This window comes from Phocoena sinus, chromosome 17 (assembly GCF_008692025.1).
Source record: "Phocoena sinus isolate mPhoSin1 chromosome 17, mPhoSin1.pri, whole genome shotgun sequence".
Lineage (NCBI taxonomy): Eukaryota > Metazoa > Chordata > Mammalia > Artiodactyla > Phocoenidae > Phocoena > Phocoena sinus.
Window position 1 is genome coordinate 549748 of NC_045779.1, and position 22291 is coordinate 572038.

General features: G+C 50.0%; 2 protein-coding genes across 3 annotated transcripts in view; one reads left to right on the top strand and one right to left on the bottom strand.

Moving 5' to 3' along the window:
• PRKDC (protein kinase, DNA-activated, catalytic subunit) overlaps window positions 1-7565 on the bottom strand; it is a 151149-nt gene extending 143584 nt beyond the window's left edge. Inside the window, 7 exon segments of the mRNA XM_032609378.1 lie at window positions 3178-3277; window positions 3369-3481; window positions 3895-4003; window positions 4753-4827; window positions 5336-5428; window positions 5532-5608; window positions 7410-7565. Coding sequence (XP_032465269.1) covers window positions 3178-3277; window positions 3369-3481; window positions 3895-4003; window positions 4753-4827; window positions 5336-5428; window positions 5532-5608; window positions 7410-7563 — 721 coding nt within the window. The 5' untranslated portion in view covers window positions 7564-7565.
• Window positions 7566-8241: 676 nt separating this feature from the next.
• Window positions 8242-20458, top strand: MCM4 (minichromosome maintenance complex component 4). 2 transcript variants are annotated; one of them, XM_032609525.1, is made up of 17 exons: window positions 8243-8472; window positions 8623-8692; window positions 8817-8906; window positions 9020-9183; window positions 9270-9371; window positions 10206-10301; window positions 10384-10479; window positions 11843-11981; window positions 12940-13160; window positions 14675-14795; window positions 15229-15488; window positions 15809-16174; window positions 16630-16757; window positions 17468-17675; window positions 18502-18730; window positions 19122-19255; window positions 19869-20458. In XM_032609525.1, exons 2-17 carry the CDS (start codon window positions 8629-8631, stop codon window positions 19959-19961), a joined length of 2511 nt encoding a protein of 836 aa, XP_032465416.1. In that variant the 5' UTR covers window positions 8243-8472; window positions 8623-8628; the 3' UTR covers window positions 19962-20458. The 2 variants fall into 2 exon arrangements, with proteins under 2 accessions (XP_032465418.1, XP_032465416.1); XM_032609527.1 differs by lacking the exon at window positions 9270-9371 and having other exon boundaries at window positions 8242-8472.
• The last annotated feature ends 1833 nt before the right edge of the window (window positions 20459-22291 follow it).

A 22291-nucleotide genomic window follows, 5' to 3' on the forward strand; every position in this document is an offset into this window, starting at 1 on the left:
TGTGATCATCTCCAAAGGTATTTCATCGTCAGGTCACTATGCTGTATGCCTGAAACTAACATAATACTGTATTACAACTATACTTCATTTAAAAAAATAAAATAGGGAATTCCCTGACGGTTCACCGGTTAGGACTCAGCACTTTCACTGCCAGGGCCCGAGTTCCATCCCTGGTCAGGGAACTTAGATGCTGCAAGCCATGAGGAACGGCCGGAAAAAAAAAAAAAAGGAAAAAATAAAATACAACATAAAGTCAAGGTGTCATCAGGATGTGTTCTTTCCTAGAGGCTTTCAGGGCTACCTTCACCTGACTCTAGAGGCCGCTCGCTCTCCTTGGCTCCAGGCCCCTTCTCCAACCTCAAAGCCAGCTTCTCCTGTCACAGGGACCATGCAGCCTCCCTCACCCCTGTTTAAGTACCTTTGTGATCATACTGGGCCCACCTGGATAACCTCATGTCACAGTCAGGTGATGACCAACCTTAATCCCGTGTGCCACCTGACTCCCCTTTGTGATATAACCTAAGTCACAGGTGCTGCGATTAGAATGAGGACGTCTTTGGAAGCCATTATTCTGCCCACCTTGCTACCTGAGTGACTTTGGAGAAGTTTCTTAGTTCTAGTTTTCTAATCTATGAAAGAAAGATATTATCACCTACCTTAGTGAGTTATTTCAGGAATTTTCCTTGCAGTATGAATAGAATAATCTTTAGCACACAGTAAATAAGCAGTAAGTGCTATTATTTTTCTTGTTCGCCAAATGTCAATTAATATAGGAAGCAAGGACAAAAAGAAATAAGCAACATTACCTGCCACCACGGTCAAGTGACAAAATAAACATACAACCTGGTAGATTAAAAATACGTCACAGGGGCTTCGCTGGTGGCGCAGTGGTTGAGAGTCTGCCTGCCGATGCAGGGAACACGGGTTTGTGCCCTGGTCCAGGAGGATCCCACATGCCGCGGAGCGGCTGGGCCCGTGAGCCATGGCCGCTGGGCCTGCACGTCCGGAGCCTGTGCTCCACAGCAGGAGAGGCCACAACGGTGAGAGGCCCGCGTACCGAGAAAAATAAATAAATAAATAAATAAAATAAAATAAATAAATAAATAAAAATACGTCACAGAAAGTGCTGTCACAGAGAGGACTACAGAAGCCCAAGGAAGTGACCCACACAGGGGGAGCATAAAGCCTTCAGAAAACAGATCTTTGAGCAGGAACCTGACAGGGTGGGAAGCTGGCCACAGACATGGATCAAAGACAGAGGAGACTGAGGAAGGGAAAGCAGGTGGAGTTGCGCCAGTGTACCTGGTCAGAGGCAACAGAGGGTGAACAGGAACACTAGGTGGAAACATCTGGAACTGCTGTTTTCACAGGCCAAAATCACTGGATACTGGCAATTTCTTAAGTTTCGATTTAATAAAAGCAAACACATGCTGGAGGTAGAAAAATTTGGCAATTATCTGAACAAAACACGGTAAGGAAGGGCAAACAGATTTTTTTCTTGTGAAGAATTTATGGGGTTTTATTTGTCTTATAAAAAGAAATGAATTTCCTAATGCTTACAATGCTGTCATAGCTAGATTATCCTCTACACTTTTAATTTTGAGATACTATAGAACACTACTGACGGCTACGTAGAAAATTGTATTAAACAGAGTTTAAAATCAATAGGTAAGGATGTCCAGCATAAGAATTACAAAATGCTAATGAAGGAAATCAAAGAGGACCCAAACAAGCGAAGAGGTGCACTGTGCTCTTGGACTGGAAGATTCAGCGTGGTAAAGATATCAACTCTCCCCTAAGTGATCTACCAGTTTAGCACAACGACCATCAAAATCCAAGCAAGGCTTTTCGGACACAGACCAACTCATTTTAAGACTGACGTGGAAAAGCACAGACTTTAGAACACCAAAATGATTTTTAAAAGAAAGAATAAAATGCGAGGACTTAACGGCACCCGACATTTAAGGCTCACTATATAGTTATATCAAAAAGACAGTGTGCTGTTGGCAGGAGAACAGACACACAGACCAACAGAAAAGAGAACCAAGGATTGACCCACACAAACTATTTTCTACACAGGCACACAACGATTCAGTGACCTGGCAATGATCTCCTGGAGATGGCACCAAAATCACAGGCAACCAAAGAAAAAACAGATAAACTGGACTTCATCAAAACAAACAACTTTTGCACATCAAATGGCACAATCAACAGAGTGAAAAGGCAATCCATGGAACAGGAGAAATCTGCAAATCATGTATCTGTTAAGGAACTGATATGCAGAATATACAAATAACCCCTACAACTCAGTAACAAAAAGTCAAATGATCTGACTTTTTAAATGGGCAAAGAACTTGAACAGACATCTCTCCCAAGAAGAGAGAGGGAGTGCAACGGGCACTTGTGAAAAAACTCAACACCATCAGCCATCAGGGAGATGCAGTGAGATACCACCGCACACCCACTACGATGGCTATGATCAAACAGAAAACAACAAGTACTGGTGAGGATGCAGAGAAACTGTGCATTGCTGGTGGGAACGTAAATTAGTGCAGCCCCTGTGGAAAACACTAAGGCGATTACTCAAAAAATTAAGTATAGAACTACCACATGGTCCAGCAAGCCCACTTCTGGGGATATACTCCCAAAATGAAAGCAGGGACTCTAGGTATTTGCACACCCATTTTCCAGCAGCATTATTCACAAGTCAAAAAGGAGAAGCAACCCAAGTGTTCACTGAGAGGGGAGGAAGGAGGGGGAGGGGAGGAGGGAGCGGGGGGGGGGGGGGAGCAGGGGGGGGAGGTGGCTGTGGCCATAAAAGGGGAGCATGAAAGATCCTCCTGGTGACGGGCTGCTCAGTATCCTGGCCGCCATGGTGCATACACGAGTCCACACCTGCTAAAACTGCACAAAACTAAACCCAACACACAAATGTGTGCACACGAAGCATGTGGAACCTGAGCAAGGCCCACAGATTTTATCAGGCTGTGCTATCGTGCTACAGCTATGACAGACGTCATCAGGAGACGCCGGGTGAAGGACACATGGAATCTCTCTACTGTCTCTCCCAGCCGCATGCGAATCCACACCTGGTATAAACGTTCAAAAAAATACAAAGTAATTCATTTTAGACCAGTAGTTTCTGAATAAAGAAACTCAAGTGCTATCAAGCGATACCTTCTTCCATGGATTTAGTGAAGTTACACAGAAGCGAAGCCAGTCCCTTCAGACACCCTGCCAGAACCGGAAGTTTGGGCTCTCTCACTGTTGATGTCATCTGAAAGGAGAGTTTTAACAAGATATCATTAAAAGAGAAAAATTCACCAGATATATGTAAGCAGAAAAGAAGATCATAAAGTTTATCATACCTGGGTCTTCAGTTCACCCAGAAAAGCCCGGAAGAGTTTATCTGAATTATTTACCATCTCACTAGGATGAACTTCGCCTAATACTCCTAGGAGCTCATATATCTTTTCTAAAACTGAAAAATAAATTTTGGACAAATTTAGGCCTAAAATCATTTAAATAAACAAAAATGCACAAATAAGAAAATGAAAGGATGTTCAGTTCAAAATAATTTCACGATAAGCCACACAAAATATCTAGTTTTATGTACTGAATCTTCCGTGATATGTTTTATGCAAATTTATTATTATAAACTAAATTACACTTGACACGCGTTGTGAGTTTTCCATTAAAAGAAATCTTTTGTAAAGATTACAATTTTTATAAGACTTCACACATTGTTTCTTGTCTCCATTTTGGTTTGTTTTCAGTAAAAAGAATTCATCTGTAAAGCACATAAATACCATGGCAGAGAAAACCTACGTTTTATGCTAATAATTGTTTAATTTGTTAAAATATTTTTTTAAATAACATTTAAATACAGCTCACCTGTATCTGGTATTTTTGTTTTCAATGCAAGTTCTCCATAGAACCTGCTAAATAACTCTCCAACTCTAAATTCATCCATGAGGCTCGAACTTCTCAAAGTCTGAAGTAACTGAAAGAACACAAGGTAGCCGAGTGTACAGAGACAGCAGCAAAAAGGCTTCCATCTACCGCACCTGCTCACACGCAGCGGACCTCCACACCCACGTGTCTCTAGGGCACTCACTCTCCGCCTCTCAGGGCTCTAATCCAGCCACATTATTTGGGAGGACGGGTTGAGGTGGGTGGTGGAAACACAGGGGCTACAAAGGGGAAGGGGAGGTAGACTTAATTTCACCTTCCCAAGAAAGGTATACTATGACTAGACACATGTTCTCAGAGACATATTAAGACAAGGACCAACAAGACCCAAAGAAATTCTAAAAGAGAGACACATCTAAACAGATACCTAGATGACAGTGAGCCCAATGACCACTTACACAGAACACACAGACCCATCCCAGTGTAAGGTTTTAGGAAAACATTCAAAGACACAATGAAATGAACTTTGGCAATTCTTAGCAGCGGTTAGGTTTTCACAGTAAGGGTAAGAGTAATGGAGAGGCAGTCAATTCCTTACACTCCGCGCTACCTTCCCTTCATACCCCTCACAACCGAACTTCTCCCTTTGCTACCCAGAAGGGTGTGAGGGCAAAATACCAAGGTTGTTATTGGGTGATGGCTGGGAAACATGCATCTTCTCCACACATCAATGTGATTCTACAACATCTCTCACCCAAAACATAACCCAAAACTCCAATTTTCAGCTCAAGATATATATTTAATAGAAAACACATGCGCTTAGAAATATGTTTTAATTACCTTAATAAGAAGTTCTAGGGCTGGAATTTTACACTTAGCAGCTTTATCTTTTGTATAAACACTGGTACAAGTATTCTAGGTTTTAAAAGGAGACATATCAAAATCATCAATAAGACCTTAGTTCTTATAACTAAGACTTAACAGCTAAAACTACACCTGGGAGGAGCGATACCAGTATATATTACAATTTAATACTTTCCACCAGGGCCTTAGCTCATTAAATTTTTAAAAAAATAGCCACTTAGGGGCTTCCCTGGTGGCGCAGTGGTTGAGAGTCCGCCTGCCGATGCAGGGTTCGCGCCCCGGTCCGAGAAGATCCCACATGCCTTGGAGAGGCTAGGCCCGAGAGCCATGGCCGCTGAGCCTGCGCGTCTGGAGCCTGTGCTCCGCAACGGGAGAGGCCACAACAGTAAGAGGCCCGCATACCACAAAAAAAAAAAAAAAAATAGCCACTTAATTTCTAACACAATCAAGCAAAAATAAACTCCCCAACAAGAAAGGCAGAAATAAAATTAAGTTTAACTTAACATCATAAGTTAAAAGGGACACTGGTATATAACGAGGTATGTTTTTTCCCCCTTACCTTAATATCGAGAGAATAATGTGTGACCTTCTGGCCAATTTTCTCTAAGAAAACACATAAGAACTTTAGGGCTTCTTCTCTACAATCACGAAACTATAATAAAAAAAATAAGCATTACAGAAACACGGCTAAGAAAAAAGGTCACCTCAACGTGAAGGAATATACTAGAAGAGCAAAGTGAAAATCTTCAACTTACTTCATCAACGCTAAGTGATTTCCGAACAAATACAAGCAAACCAAAATCTCTGGAAAAAACTAAGGACGTGTGTAATGCTGGAAAAAACAAACAAACAAAACAAATAAGAGAGCTGCCAAGGTACTCCATAAACCCACCCTAAAGGTGTTGCTTGTTTCTCAATTCAGCCTCTGAAGTGATAAAACACTAGCCTAAGGCTGCCGTATTTTGACAAGGAAAATGGGAAATTCTAGATGTTCCACAGCAATTAGGCAGAAAAATGGCCCCAAAGATGCCAGAACCCTAATTCCTAGTGTCACACCTGTGAATATGCTACCTTTACATGGCGAATGAAAATCAGGTTGCTAATCAGCTGACCTTAAACTGGTGAGCATCCTGGACCATCAGGTGGGCCCAATGCAATCACAAGGGCCCTCACAAGTGGAAGAGGGAGTAAGGAGAGGGAGCACAGGAAAGCAGGACAGATTCCAAGCATGTCACTTGACCCTCTGCTGCTGGCTTTGAAGATGGAGGAAGGGGGAGGGGGGCAGTGTAATCCAAGAAATGCAGGGGTTCCTTGTCTAGAAGCAAGGAACGCCAGCAGGGAAAAAGGGACCTCAGTGATGCAACTGCAAGGAACTGAAGTCTGCTAACAACCTGAATGAAAAAGGAAAAGAATTCTCCCTCAGAGCCTTCAGAAGAGGGAAGCGGCCCTACCTGCTGCCTTGGTTTCAGCTTGATGAGACCCGGGCTGGGCTTCCAACCACACAACTATAAGACTGACAAACCTGCACTGTTGTAAACAGAAAGCCAGTGGCACGTTTTAGCACCAACAGAAAACTAGTACACTCCCCTATAATCTCTCAAGTGAAAGGACACACCCTGGATATGCAGAGTGGACCTGGAACTGCTTTACGAAACGTTACTGAAGGAACAAAACTGAACTCTTAGAACTCAGACTAGAAAGCATTTACACAATGATGCTGCTGTTTGGTCATTAATTTCCCCGTTAATACACCCCTGACAACATATAGGTACTGCACAGCATCTTCTTCAAGACTTTGCTTACTGTATTTCTCCACCGTATTCAACAATGACTTTCTTAGGAAGAAAATCTCATCTACCTTCTAATTAAGCGGACACAACATGAAGAGTCTGCTTACTTGCGGCTTTAAAAGGGAATAACACTGGGACTGCCCAGGTGGCGCAGTGGTCAAGCATCCGCCTGCCGACGCCGGTTCGAGCCCTGGGCCGGCCCGTGCGCCACAACTACTAAGCCTGCGCTCTAGAGCCCGCGCTCCACAGCAAGAGAAGCCACCGCAGTGAGAAGCCCGTGCACAGCAACGAAGAGCAGCCCCCGCTCGCTGCAACTACAGAAAGCCCGCGCGCAGCAACGAAGACCCAATGCAGCCAAAAATTAACGAAATAAAAAAATAAAAGATTCACTTTCCCTTTTTTTAAAAAAAGGGAATATCACAGATGTTTTCACGCGATGACACATTTACAAATGCTGAAATGAGGCACTTTTGCTGCAAAAGGAAAAGTTCTCATCTAGGCATTGCTAAAGAATTAAAAGAACAGCATGGCTTGCTTCTCAGCAAATACAGGGGTTTGGAAAAGGTGCTGGTGGGTTTAGGCGACACTGAGGTGGAAGAAAATACTCTCCTCTCGTTGTTCCTACCCACCGCGGATAGCAATGATCCCAAATTCGGGTCATTTTCACCACCTTTCGTTTTAAAATACCTTTCCTCTGCCGTTAAGAAAAGAGGAAGCCGACAAACCACTTTTACACACATCACGAATTCCGACCAGCTCGTGAAAAAACCGCCCGAGGCGCCCACGCCGGACCCGCAAGGGCTGCCGGGCTACGGGCTGTTGGAAGCCCGGAGCCGTACCCACCCAGCAGCGCAGGGCCGGAGCTCAGCACGCACTCCTGCCCCAGGCCCCGCAGCAGCTGACAACTGGCCACCGCCGCTCCGCAGCGGTCGGCCGCGGACAATGACTCCTGTAACTGAAGCAGAGTACCCCTCACGCCAGACCCGGCGTCCGCCATGACGCCCAGCAACACCCACGCGTGCGCACACAACACCCGGGCCTTAAGTGCCTAGTGGAAAGGGGCGGGGGCGGGACTTCCGGTGAGTGAGCACAGCTCTCCGGGCCCGGAAGTGCCCCTGAGGCCGGGGGCGGGGTCCTGCGAGGGGCGGGGCCTTAGCGGGCTGAAGGGAGCGGGGTCCTCGGCGAGTGAGCACATCCGGCCCGGGCGCAGAAGTGCCCCGGGGGCGAGCGCGGGGGCGAGCGCGGGCGCGAGCGCTGGAACCTTGTCGAAGACCATCGCGGAGGGAGCCTTCCCTGCAGGATCAACGGCTTAGACGTGCATTAAGATAGAGGCAGGCTTATGAATGTGTGGCCCACAGTACACTTAGCACAATACGTCAAAACTCGGGGAGAATCAGGAATCCAACCGCTCGACCTCCGGAAATAGATGCGGAGGACAGGTGGCGAATTGGAGTTGACTGAGTGCCCGAGGCAGAAAGAAACAGGCTACGGCTCGGGTCGGGAGCCACAGCTAGCCCTTGATAAGGAAGGCCGGGGTCGGGGGGGGGAGGGGGGGGGTCGTTTGGATTCCCAAGGGACACAGGAGCGGCTCCTCCTTAGACACTCCCTGTAGAGGCCGGCCCCCGAACGCTGTCCGGCGGCCTCCCCTGATTTCCCGCGAAATCGCATTCCGGCTTTGGACAAGACCACCGGAGCGGGGGAGCCCCGAGCGAGTTGTGCGTCGGTGTCCCGCGAGGCGCGGGGCGACCGTCGGATCCCCCCTGCCGCTGCACAGTGGTGCCTCCCGGAAGCGGGGCTGCGCGAGGGCGCTGCTGCGATTGGTGGGCCGCCGCTGGGGGCGGAAACAACGGTGCCGGCGGCGGGAAACCTGGCCCCTGCTGAAGCAGAGCAGAAGCGCGACCCTTAGGTGGGGCTGGGTCTGGCCGGCTCGGAAGGCGGGGGTCTGCCGGGGTCGGCGGTGCTGGGGGGAGGGCCGAGGGACGGGGGGCCGGAGCGAGGGGAGACGGGCGGGGGTCTTCAGGGAGCGTTCCCGCGAGCCCGCGTCTCTGTCGCGCAGCCCGCCATGTCGTCCCCGGCGTCAACTCCGAGCCGCCGCGGCTCCCGGCGGGCCGCCCCCGCTCAGCCACGTGAGTGTCCGCGTACGGCCGTGCCCCGCGGGGTCCTCAGGGAGGCAGGGCGGGCGGTGCCGTGTCAGCCCCGTTCGGCCCCAGTGCCGCCCGCGCCGACGCTGCCGTGCCCGTTCCCCCACAGGTCAGGACCCGCTGTCGTCGGGAGAACCTCGGCCGCTGCCCGCGTCGCCCGGCGCAGAACCCCGCAGCCCACCCCGCGCGCCGCCCGCAGGTACGCTGCCTGCTCGGGCACGGGGGGCCGCGGGGCCGGGGGGGGCCGGGCGGGGGGAGCGGACGTCCCGCAGGGGTCCTCGCCGTGCTCACCCCCGTGGACGCGGTCCCCAGCCGCCCCCTTGGACCTGGACGTGAGCTCGCCGCTGACCTACGGCACCCCCAGCTCACGGGTGGAGGGCACCCCGAGAAGCGGCGTGCGCGGCACGCCTGTGCGGCAGAGGCCCGACCTGGGCTCGACGCGGAAAGGGCTGCAGGTGGACCTGCACTCGGACGGGGTGAGTGCGGGGCCGTTCGGGGCGTGGTGGGCCGCGCGAGGTGGGCCGTCCCCCGCAAACCTGGTCCCGTCGCCTTTCCTGTGCAGCCGGCCACAGAGGATATAGTGGCGAGTGAGCAGTCTTTGGGCCAAAAACTCGTGATTTGGGGAACAGATGTAAATGTGGCAACGTGCAAAGAAAACTTTCAGGTGAGGTTCGGGGCTCCGGAGATGAGGGGGAAAGTACTTGTCACCTCCATCCACGTGACCCCGGTATTTAGGAGCAGATCTTCACGTGGCTCAGAATTGGTGGTGTCTTTTTCAGTTTTTAGGAAAAAGAAAAACACCTACGTTTGTCTCCAAATTCTGACACCGTTCCTAGTTTCCTTTTTTTGAAGTATAGTTGACTTACAGCAATGCGGTAGTTTCGTTTGTACAGCAAAGTGACGTACAGCAAAGTGATTCGGTTATACTTCTCTTTCTGATTATGTCCCATTATAGGTTATTATAAGATTTTGAATGTAATTCCTCGTGCTGTACAGTAAATTCTTGTTTTTCTACTTTACAGCTGGTAGTTTGTGTTTGTTAATCCCATACTTCTAATTGATCCCTCCTTCCCTCCCTCCCTTCCCCCCTCCCCCTGCTCTTTGGTAACCATAAGTTTGTTTCCTGTGTCTGTGAGTCTGTTTTGTATATGGATTCATTTGTGTTACTTTTTAGATTCCACGTGAAAATGATATATAGTATTTGTCTCCATCTGACTTATGTCACTAAGTATAATATTGTCTAGGTGCACCCACGTTGCTGCAGATGGCAAATTTCATTCTTTTTTATGGCTGAGTAATATTCCATTATGTGTATACATATATAAATCTGTATATATCACATGTTCTTAAGCTAATTGTCTATAAATGGGCACTTGGGCTGTTTCCAGGTCTTAGCTAACTTGAAAAGATAAGTGGCCCCCAGCATTCATAACTTTTATTTTGAGTAGTTGCTGGTTCCTAACTGCATTAAGCCTACTGTTTCTCTCCCCACGCTAAGAGATTTCTTCAGCGTTTCATCGATCCTCTGGCTAGAGAAGAAGAAAGCATTGGCATAGACGTTACTGAGCCTCTGTACATGCAGCGACTTGGGGAGGTAATGAAATATGCTAACCTGAAAATTCAAACTAGGGGTTGAAATGGTTAGCAGGATATAACTTGTTTGTTCTGCCCTGTAGATTAACGTTATTGGAGAGCCGTTTTTAAACGTAAACTGTGAACATATAAGATCATTCGATACAAATCTATACAGACAGCTCATCTGCTACCCACAGGTAACAATTTGCCGTTGAACTTGGGGGTCTGCAGTAAACATCTAGAAGATCTGCAGGGTTTCTGGACAGTAGGGTTTCCTTAGTAACAGAGAATATGCCTCCAAAGCAACTTTTGGGGGGTGGGGGGTTGCCGCATGGCATGTGGGATCTTAGTTCCCAAACCAAGGATCGAACCCATGCCCTCTGCAGTGGAAGCGAGGAGTCCTGACCATTGGACCGCCAGGGAAGTCCCCCAAAACCTCTTAAAACCATGTTCTGTCTTCTTTAAGATGAACACTTTTCCACACGTTAACATTAGAAATCGGGGTGTGTGTTACTGTTGACGGCATGTCATCGTTTGGTTGGCAGCGTTTCTTAGTACATAAAACAGTGGTGACTCACAATTGACAGCTTGTTGGGTTTGATGACTTAAAACATATTAAACGAAGACACACACACCTGCCTTCTCTAACAGGTTGTGTTAACCATACTGCAGTCTTTTCTGGGCTTAAGGTCAGACTTTATCAACGAAGCATCAGCTACATTGATTCTAGCTTTAGGCTTTGGAGGCAGGCAGACTTGGTTTTAAATCTTGATTTTGCTGCTTAATAGCTGTGTAACCTTGGTCCAGTTCCTCAGCTTCCCAGAGGCTGTTTCCTTATCTGCAAAATGGGGAACAGGTGTTAACAAATTGGAATAATTATGATTTAACCCATTTTGGTATCATTCTGTTATGGAAGAAAAGTAAGACCTGAAAGTATGAGCTTCTGTTGCCAATTAAAAGCCTACAGTCATGCCAGCATATCCTGAAGGCACGATTATATGTCTTATCTCATTTTTTTAAATTAATTTATTTATTTTTGGCTGTATTGGGTCTTCATTGCTACGTGTGGGCTTTTTCTCTAGTTGAGGAGAGTGGGAGCTACTCTTGGTTGCAGTACGCAGGCTTCTCACTGCGGTGGCTCCTCTTGCTGTGGAGTACGGGCTCTAGGGGCGCGGGCTTCAGTAGTTGTGGCTTGTGGGCTCTAGAGCGCAGGCTCAGTAGTTGTGGTGCACGGGCTTAGTTGCTCCGCGGCACATGGGATCTTCCTGGACCAGGGCTCGAACCCGTGTCCCCTGCATTGGCAGGGGGATTCTTAAGCACTGCGCCACCAGGGAAGTCCATGTCTCATCTCATTTAACTCTAGTGAGAAGATGCAGAGGTGAGAGATGTCAGTGTGCCCAAGGGTTTACAAATAGCATGTGTGATTTTATAGGGTAATGCTTTTGGATTATGCCATATTCTTTCTGTTTTTATTCTTTGCTAACATGAATTGCTTTATTAGATTTAACCCTAAGATAAAAATACAAACACAGCTTGGCACCGTTATACTTGTTTTTAAAGGAAGTTATCCCAACTTTCGACATGGCTGTCAATGAGATCTTCTTTGACCGCTATCCTGACTCAATCTTAGAACATCAGATTCAAGTAAGACCATTCAACGCATTGAAGACTAAGAATATGAGGAATCTGAATCCAGAAGGTAGTATTTTTTCCAATTTAATGAGATATAGTTGACATATAGAAGATAACGTTTGTAATAGCAAGAGAGCACGTTCCGTGAAAGTCACTTCATCAAGGAACTTTAAAGGAGTTGGTGACAGCGACGGTGGTGGACTGTGGCTTGACAGGAGCCAGTTGCAGGCTCAGTTACCCCATATGCTTCTGGACCCACCATACCTTTTTAACTAAACTGAAATTATATAAAAGATGCTGTAACTCCTGATACTTTTCTATCTTAAGATGAACTGATCCAGTTATGATAGTCTTACAGTTATTTTACTAAGAAGGCAGTCCCTCAGAATCAAAGTAGAAGACAAGTATAAAATATGATCCGTGCCCTGAAGCATAAGGAGGAAATCTAGTTTGGAAAGGAAGAGAAGAGGCAGGAGAACAGAGCAGGACTGTCTCAGCCCAGGGAGAGACGGAGCGTGCCGGGCCCCAGTGGGAGGACTTTGTGGTGAAAGATTTGGAAAGCAGACCTGAAACATCCTATTATGTTATTTATTGGGGGAAATGCTATGTCAGGGGCCCCAGTTACTACTGGGACAGGTAAGTCTCTGAACCCTCCACGTATAGTGGGCGCGACTATGGAGAAGATTATCACGAGTGCGTGGGCTGTGACAGCCACTTCACAGGTCCGGTCGTCCCCAGGCAGCCTCGGGTCGGCCTAGCTCGGCAAGGGTCAGTAGACTTAAGGGGTTGAGAGGGAGCACACTGGTCACAGGAGGGACATCCCAGGCCAGAGCTGAGGGTACCCAGCGAGATGTTCGTGCTCTGGCCGTAGCGTCTCCCTGTGACCCCCGCCATCCCAGCACCTCCATTCCTCCAGTGAGGTTCTCCCAGGCTGGACAGCAGAGCCAGACCCGCCCCAGCTGGCCTCCAGCTTGGGGAGGCCCACGCCCAGCCGGGACGAGCTGCCCTCTCTCCCCGCCTTGCAGACATCGACCAGCTCATCGCCATCAGCGGCATGGTGATCAGGACGTCCCAGCTGATTCCAGAGATGCAGGAGGCCTTCTTCCAGTGCCAGGTGTGCGCCCACACGGCCCGGGTGGAGATAGACCGCGGTCGCATCGCCGAGCCCTGCGTGTGCGAGCGCTGCCACACCAGCCACAGCATGGCGCTCATCCACAACCGCTCCGTCTTCTCCGACAAGCAAATGGTGCGTGGCCCCTGCGCCCCTCCACGTGCTCCATCCTCATTCTGCCCCAGCCAGGTCCTCAAAAGCCAGGTGTAACTTGTCCACTCATGCAGCCCTGAAACCATGCTTCCTGATGGGTTGAGCAGCTTCATTCCTCCTCGGAAAGCAGGTGTGTTAGAGGGCGAAGCTGGGCACTCAGTGTGCCTGAGGCCCCAGCCTCGGGCCAGCAGCACTGCTGTACCGCCCATGGGCACCTGTGCGCTGTGTTCCACGCTTGTCATAGGGGAGGAGTGCGTTCTCCAACTGAATATCTTAAGTTTAGTGTCATTCGTGATTTCCTAAGTCAAATTTAACACGAGATGCTTCTATGGGAAATACTTAAGATTGTAGGATGTAAGAGTGTATACATTAAGAACAGTAAACGCCGTTTGATTACATTCTGACACTTGGCAGTTCTACCACTGGTAAAGAATGGGCTAAGAAGTTTTGCCAAAGTTTTTCTCACAAACTATTGCCTAGGGAGTTCGACCTTGTAGCTCTTCATTCATGAAAAATTTTAAGATGCAGATTAAAATACCAGAGAAAGGCAGAAAACTATTTATTTACTGCGATTGTAATGGTATAAAGTATGCATAAGGAGTGAAGAATTTTTTGATTTGTTTTAATGTTTAAGCAATCCTAACTTTAAGTGGAGAGAATGAGTTCAAAGTATAGGACAAGAGATAGTTTCCCTTATTGGGAGGCACTAGGAGAACACTAACACATGTGAAAAGCATCCACTTCCTTGCTGATGGAAGGGTCATCGAGGTGAGAAGCTTTCTTCGCACGTGGGCACCAGTTCCTGGGCCTGGGTGCTCCAAGGCTCTGCCCGCAGACTCGCTGCCGTCCTCCGGCTCCTCCAGGCCACCTCGGGGCCCTTGCGCTTGCTGTCCTGTCGCTGAGGGCACGTGGCCCCTCCCTGACAGCCTCTCCTCTGCCCAGTGGTCACCTGGTTTGAGAACGGCCTTCCCTGCCCTTGACGGTGGGAAGCACAGCCTCCACCCCCGCCCCTTGCTCCCTCCTGTCGTCTTCTGCCACCGCGCCTGGCACTGCCAGGACTGTGTGTGTCCCTCCGCTCTGGGGCAGAGTCCCCAGCACCCGGGATGGAGCTTGGCAGCTGCTTGGCAGGTGCTGTGGGTGAATCGATGTCACCAGGAGGACGGGCAAGAGTTTGGGAGGCACGGTGACCTGAACGGGGGGTGCTTCTCCACCCAGAAGCGCACTGGGGGCAGCGTCCAGGAGGAACTAGAAAGGCAGGCCGACACGGATACAGACGTGCCCGCCACAGCCTTAATGCGGGGAAAAACAGCCCTGGCATCCCCGCCCCCACACGGGGCAGCCTCTAAACGAACAACCGCCTCAGAATGCGCGCCAGGCTGGGTTTCCAGAGGTGGAAACAGAGCGAGGTCCCGGGGCAGCAGAGGCGCTGCTGTCGGAGTGGCTGGGTGGGCAGGGCTCTGGGCCTGTCCTGAGGCATCTGCCCCCCACCCTCTCAGATCAAGCTCCAGGAGTCCCCTGAAGACATGCCCGCGGGGCAGACGCCGCACACGGTCGTCCTCGCCGCTCACAATGACCTCGTGGACAAGGTCCAGCCTGGGGACAGAGTGCACGTCACAGGTGAGGGGCTCCAGAGTCAGCCCTGTGACCTGGTCGGGGATGCCTGGCCTGGGGCTGCTGTTCCCAGCGCCTGCCTTTGACCTCCGACGTGGCCCCTGCCCAGATGGTAGGCTGTCTCCCTGTTATTGTCTGAAATAACTTGTGAGCGACCTTCCGTATTTGAGCTCTTCAGGTTTCTTTTCTTTCTAGGTTTCTGGTATGGGATTTAGGTACTTTCTTTCAGGTAGTTATTGGTAATTCCTTACATTCGGTTAAGAGAAATGAAACTTCTCTTTCAAACTGCGATGCATCGAACACAGGTGAGCAGGTGGCGTGTGGAGGCAGTGGTCCCGGGTCAGCCTCGCTGGCTCTGCGCGAAGCCCCCCGGAGCCCTGCCTCCCCCGTGCTCCAGGCCAAGGTCAGGCAGGTGAGAGTGTGTCCTTTGTGCCCTCAGGCATCTACCGAGCGGTCCCCATTCGCGTCAATCCCAGGGTGAGCAACGTGAAGTCTGTCTACAAAACCCACATCGACGTCATTCACTATCGGAAAACCGACTCGAAGCGTCTGCACGGCCTCGACGAAGAAGCAGAGCAGAAACTTTTTTCAGAGAAGCGTGTGGAATTGCTTAAGGAGCTTTCCAGAAAACCAGACATTTATGAGAGACTCGCTTCCGCCTTGGCTCCGAGCATTTATGAGCATGAAGATATAAAGAAGGTAACAGACTGATGGGCTTCTCACTTGCGGCTGGGCTTGAGAGCTCTCGGGTCAGACAGTGTGGATACCCCGGAAAGGCTGAGCCTCGGCCCGTTGGGCCGAGCAGGGCCTGCCGCCTGCCTTGGCTGTTGGTGATGAGAATGGTCGGCACCCTCGTCTCGTTTCCAGGCACAGAAGCCGCCATGGGGTGGGTGGGGTCCGGGCCCCTATGGCATCCGTGCCCCAGGGCTGACTCGCAGCCGCTCCCGTCCTCTGATCTCTTCATTGTCGCCCTTTGTCCATCTGAGCACTGAGATCTCTCTGTCTGTCCGCCCGTCTAGGGAATCCTGCTTCAGCTCTTTGGCGGGACAAGAAAGGATTTCAGTCACACAGGAAGGGGCAAGTTCCGCGCCGAGATCAACATCCTGCTTTGCGGGGACCCAGGGACCAGCAAGTCCCAGCTGCTGCAGTACGTGTACAACCTGGTCCCCCGGGGCCAGTACACGTCCGGGAAGGGCTCCAGCGCCGTGGGCCTCACCGCCTACGTCATGAAGGACCCTGAGACACGGCAGCTCGTGCTGCAGACCGGCGCCCTGGTGCTGAGTGACAACGGCATCTGCTGCATCGATGAGTTCGACAAGATGAACGAGAGCACACGCTCTGTCCTGCACGAGGTCATGGAGCAGCAGACGCTGTCCATCGCCAAGGTCAGTTGCCCGTTCTGTCCCGGCGTGGACACAGTTGGGGTGTCGGGGGGCTTGAACCTCAGCATCTGTGGAACCTGCAGCTTGGGAAACTGGCCAACACTTCTCCTGTTAGGTCCCAGCTCAGTCTCAGTATTTTCCACAGATCCTCTTTCTTCCTTTGTGCTGTCCTAACCCTCTCATGTGTGGTACTCGTAGAACTTGAGTCTGTCCTAATGCAAGGGGTTTGGTTACTGAAAAAGACACAGTCGCAGCAAACGTTCATCTACAGCTCGGTCCTTGGCTTGACTCAGTGCTCAGGGCTGTCCCCAGGGGGACGCCTGTGCAGAAGTCACCTGTGCTGGGTGACGTGGCTCGTGGTGACGGCGGATCCCTGGCAGAGGGCACCCGGGCGGAGGTGGCTCACAGTTCCTGCTGGCCTCGGGGCGAGGTTTCTAACCACACTGTCCCTCCGCCAGGCTGGGATTATTTGTCAGCTTAACGCCCGCACCTCCATCCTGGCAGCCGCAAACCCTATCGAGTCTCAGTGGAATCCGAAAAAAACCACCATTGAGAATATCCAGCTGCCCCACACACTGTTGTCAAGGTACGAAAACACGTTTTCATAGAATAGATGGTCTCACTTTGCTCATCTGTGGAATGTTCAGGGTGAGCTTGAGAAGGAAATACAGGGCAGAGCCCAGCTGATGTCGTAAACCCTTGAGGCCGACACAAAGCCTGCACACCTGCTCGGTCACGGGTTTTCCAGGCAAGGACGGTGTGTTTTTCTGCTCACCTTGATGCGTACTTGTTTTTTGGAGCAATTAGGGCCTTTCACCTTCATCCTTTCAGAAACCCACCTCTCGCTGCTCTCAGTCTTAAAGCTGGTGTAGAGAATCAACAAAGTGCAGAGAGCGGTTTTACACAGTAGATAAGGGTCTGAAAATTAAACTTGTGGAAGGGGAGTCACGTAGTCCATACTTTTTTCTCAAAGATAGATATGTTTAGACTTTGACTACTTGACTGTTCTAACGGTAGTTCCTTCTCCCCAAAAGAGTTGAATGTATTTTCATTCGCATCTTCCGGTCTTCAGAATTACAGCGGCGTTTCCCTTGGGAGCAGCTTGCTTCTGGCTCAGCTTTCAGTGCCCGGTATTCCCGGGCAGAAGGGGCCTGCGGGGCCGGGGTAGGGGAACCGGAGGCCCGGGCTCCTCAGGCCGCCTGGGCAGGACACGCCTGCCTCCCTTGCGGGCCCCAGGGTTCACGCACAGGTACGTGGGTGTCCCAGCTGGGAAAACTGTTCACGATGTTTTCTCAGGTTTGACTTGATCTTCCTCATGCTGGACCCTCAGGACGAAGCGTACGACCGGCGTCTGGCTCACCACCTGGTGTCCCTGTACTTCCGGAGCGAGGAACAGGCACAGGAGGAGGTCATGGACATGGCGGTGCTCAGGGACTACATCGCCTACGCGCGCAGTGCCGTCCTGCCACGGCTGAGCCAGGACGCCAGCCAGGCCCTCATCGAGGTACCTGCGGCCCGAAGCGCAGCAGGGGGCCGCTCAGCCTCTAAAACAGCCTCTGAAACTTCTATGACTGTCTTCCTTCCTGTGTTGCAAAATCGAGTTTTCCAAATGTAGAAAGGGGAAAAGGATTCATTTCTACACATTGTGCACACTCTTTTTATATTTAAATACTTGTAAGCACAGTGTATTTAAGACCAGGATACCTGAGTTGAAATATAGGTGATGCTACTTAGTGACTTTGTAATTCTGGTCCCTTGGCTGCATTTGCTCGTTTCTAAAAAATTAAGTATTTTAAGTACACTTCTTAGTACCTTTTAAGTGGGCAGCAGTGCATGATGACATATACCCAGTAGACATTGTGACACTAAGAAAGTTCCTGGTGCTTTGATAGGCTTTACATCCTGACAAAGCCCTGAAGATGCTCAAGTGAAAGTTACAAGTGATGACGCGGTTTTCCGTCTCTGTCATCTTGAAGGAGTTACATCATCCATATATGGGTTTAGACAATTTACCTCCTGCGTGTTGCCCCGCTAATCCTTAGCCTGCTCCTCGCAGGGGTGTAAACAGACAGACCGGAGTCCTCAGCTGCCCTTCCCAACGCCGTGTCCTCTGGGTGCCGGGCTTCGCACACCCTTGCTGCCCGGTCCCGTCCTGAAGCTGCGCCCGCGCCTCCCCCAGACGAGGCTCGAGGCCCAAGGCTGCACCCACTCTCGCTCCCCTCAGGACCTACCTGCCCAGGGGGTTATTTAACGGGAGCCCGACTGGCCAGAGTCCAGGCGCGACCCTCAGGTCATCGTGTGAGGAGTTGGCGTGTCCCCTGTCTCGCCAGGCTTACGTGGACATGAGGAAGGTGGGCAGCAGCCGAGGGATGGTGTCCGCGTACCCCCGACAGCTGGAGTCGCTGACCCGCTTGGCCGAAGCCCACGCCAAGGTGCGGTTTTCCAGCAAGGTGGAGGCGATCGACGTCGAGGAGGCCAAGCGCCTGCACCGGGAGGCCCTGAAGCAGTCGGCGACCGACCCACGGACGGGCATCGTGGACATCTCCATCCTCACCACAGGTGGGGCTGCACGGGCCCTCTGAGCACGTGACGGGGGTGCCTCACCGAGGAGGTAGATGTTGGCGCACGTGACCTGGTCCTGTACTGCCCGCTCTCCGGGCACCACGCCCCTAGAGGAGCGGTTCTTCCCCAGCGAGCACAGCTCGTTTCTGTGCTCATTGCCTGGACTGTCTCAGTGGAAAGGAGCAGCTATAAATAAGCTCTTCAGAAACTGGGAACAGAATTCAGAACTTGCTCCAACCGTCCCCTAACCTTATTTGGTGACATGACTAAACAGCTGTTGTTTTTTTTTAAGAGTATAGTTGATTTATGACTAAAGAAATATTAATGGAAGTTTGAAACACTTGCTTCCTTAGAGCAAAAACGTCTTCACTAATTTCTTTTAAATCAGGAATGAGTGCCACCTCTCGTAAACGGAAAGAAGAGTTAGCTGAAGCTTTGAAAAAGCTTATTTTATCCAAGGGCAGAACGCCAGCCCTGAAATACCAGCAACTTTTTGAAGATATTCGGGGACAGTCTGATATAGTGAGTGTTTATGTGTATATTTTGTTTAATAGAGTTTTCTTTTTCCTTGATGCTGCTTTAAAGTTTTTTTCTAATATTTTTCCTTCGTTTGTAGTTTAAGTAATAAATTGTTTAAGTAGTTACAGATAAAGAAGAGAAGTGAGATCACCACCCACCATCAGGGAATGATTGCGATGAGAATTGTGTTAGGCTTTCAGTTTTCTGTGTGGATGTGGATGCGTGGTTTTGAGCTGCGTCAGTTAGTACTCTTAGCTTCATCTGTGACGCAGAATCCACTTCATGACTTAACGCACTTTACCTCATGCCTCCCCCGTGAGTTACTTAACCATTTGGTGGGCACTTAGAGCATTTGCAGTCTCTTGCTGTTAAAAGGAAAGCTGAGTTCATGGCAAGAGCTCTGCTGGTCGGGTCCAGTCTTGCCTGCTGCCCTAACGCCCTCCCTTCCTGGCCCTTGGCAGGAAACGTTTGCCACTCCCAAGACGGAGCGTTAAGACGTGTGTACAGCCACCAGGAAGGAAGGAGACTGGTGGTTCTTTAACTTGGAAACCATTGTGTCTCTAAGCGGGGAGGGCAGCTCCACGTGTCCAGTTCTTTTCTCTTCTCTTCCCCAAAGGCAATTACCAAGGATATGTTTGAAGAAGCGCTGCGTGCCTTGGCGGATGATGACTTCTTGACGGTAACTGGGAAGACAGTGCGCCTGCTCTGAAGCCCCACGAGCAGCGCTGGTCACCACCCTGCCGCCGGCGGGAGAAAGAGCCTCAAGGTCATTACTTGGCTGCATAAAAATTTTCTAACCTGGGTTCCGTTTTCTAGGGAAGCGTGTGTGTTCATCTTTTTAACATTTTAAGTAAAGAGCACTGTGCCAGTTTATGAGCATGATATAGTACAACTGTTTTCTTCAAGTGCCGTTTCTTTAGCACCAGGTTTGAGCTGTGTGTAGGCACAGACAGGGTGCGATCTTCTCTGGAGACAGCGGTCTGGGTCATGGTTTTGTGCTGGACTTCGTCGTGGCCGTTGGAGATGCTCGGGTGTTCACATCCCTCCTGTGGGGAGGTGCATGCCAGCGCTGTCCCCACTGAGTCCTCAGGGCTTGTTCTCTTGGCTACATGAGGCTGGAAATGATGGGGTTCCGGGTCACTGCTTTCTACTGCTTCACCCTAATATGTAAAACTTTTTCCTCAATAAATGATAGAATAAGTAATACTTGGTTATCAGGCATTATTTTTCATTAAGAAAAAAGCTTTAATAAACACTGCTTTCATGATAATTCATGACGGTAAGTACTTTGTGTAAGTTATAAACTCACTAAGATATAATACATTTCATCTTATTCAAAAGTTATTTCAATTCTAGCAGTCATTCTCATAAAACCACCATAGGCTGAAATCTCAGGTGGAGATAACTATGGTAACAAGTAATCCCTGGAACATTCAAGTCTCCATGAGTTTGGCCTTTTTTATAATCAACATTCATTAGCGAAGCATTCATGGAAAGTGACAGATCTGAGTGTTTGAACAGCCTTAAAATGCTAATGTGGGCGTGGGATCCAGAGGTCATCTGAGCAGCTCCGGCGGTCCCCATTCTGTCCTGGGGGTCACGGTGCCTCAGCAGCAGTCAGGCTGGGGCATCACCAGAGGGTGCGAGAGACGAGTCTGAAATGAAAACCGCTGAATCTTCTGAGTAGAACTCTGTCTGGTGTGGGTGGACGCTGCTCACGCTTCCAGAATTGGGCTGAGAAGGGAGACCGTTGGGGAGAGGAGTCTGAGGCCACGCGCTGAGCGGTTCCCAGCCCGAGTTGCTCAAGGTGGCTGGTTCTCAGGCCACTGACGAGCTGTGGACAGCACACACTACACTGGGGCCCACAGTGTGCAGGGCGTTGTGAGGCCAAGTTCCCTGAACCAACTGGGAAATGTCCCGGGGCCACGGCGAGAGCTGATCTTCCCCCCAAACTGCATTCTGAGTAAGGTCACAACAAGAGTGCCTTCTTGCACAATTACAAGCTAAGTGAAAGAGCACTGCTGCAGACTTCCCAGGTGGTCCAGTGGCTAAGACTCCCAGGTTCCCAATGCAGGGGGCCCGGGTTCGACCCCTGGTTGGGGAATTGGATCCTACATGCATGCCGCAACTGAAGATTCCCACACACAGCAAACGAAGATCCCGCGTGTCACAACTAAGACCCGGCACGGCCAAAATATATAAATGCCAAACAACAAAAACAAACAGCATTGCTGCCATCAGGTTCTGGAGCTGCTTCCTTGACACAGTTCTGTAGATCATAGACGAGTGATACAGGAAATAAAGACAGGCTTTCACCAAGGTGAACCCTCTGCCTGCAGTCATGGCTAGAACATAGGAAGTTAAGTGGCGAGTGTGCTCAGTACCCGAACCTTCTGGGGCGCTCCTATCTGTTGACTAAGATGCTTTCCCCCTGAGGTAACACAGTAGTGATATTTTTTTAAACCTTGTTATTCAATACCAACATGGAACTTATGGCTGCAAATAAAGTTTGATTTTACGGGAATCTGAGTTGAATTAACATAATGAGGCTTCTGTTATGGTGGATCTAAACTTATTCAATTGGGCGCGTTTCCGGTCACTTGTGGAATTGCGACGTGGTTTGGGGGGCTCCGAGAGCCAGGAGGGGCTCATCCTGTCAGGGCAGAGCTGACGGATGCCTGTTGGGTGTCTGTAGGCAGCAGAGCAGGAGAGGAAGAGGGTGAGTCACGGGAGAGCTCTGCCCTTGGAGGCCGAGCCTCCGCACTTACCCTCAGGAGTATCGGGGCAGGAAAGACGGCACCTTCCCCGGCACCTTCCCGTTTGTAGAAGGTGGTTTGTTGGCACAGATGTGGGCTGCCCAGGCCAGATCCTGGCTCGTCTTCCTCCCAATCTTCAGTGCTTACGACTGGCACATGGTCAGTGCCCGACCACGTTCCTGTGAACAAAATAAGTAGAATGTAGGTTTTTCTTATGAGGACAATACAATTCAGCTCAATTCCTACAAATATACGTTTTAAATGTTACAGTATAATGTAATTG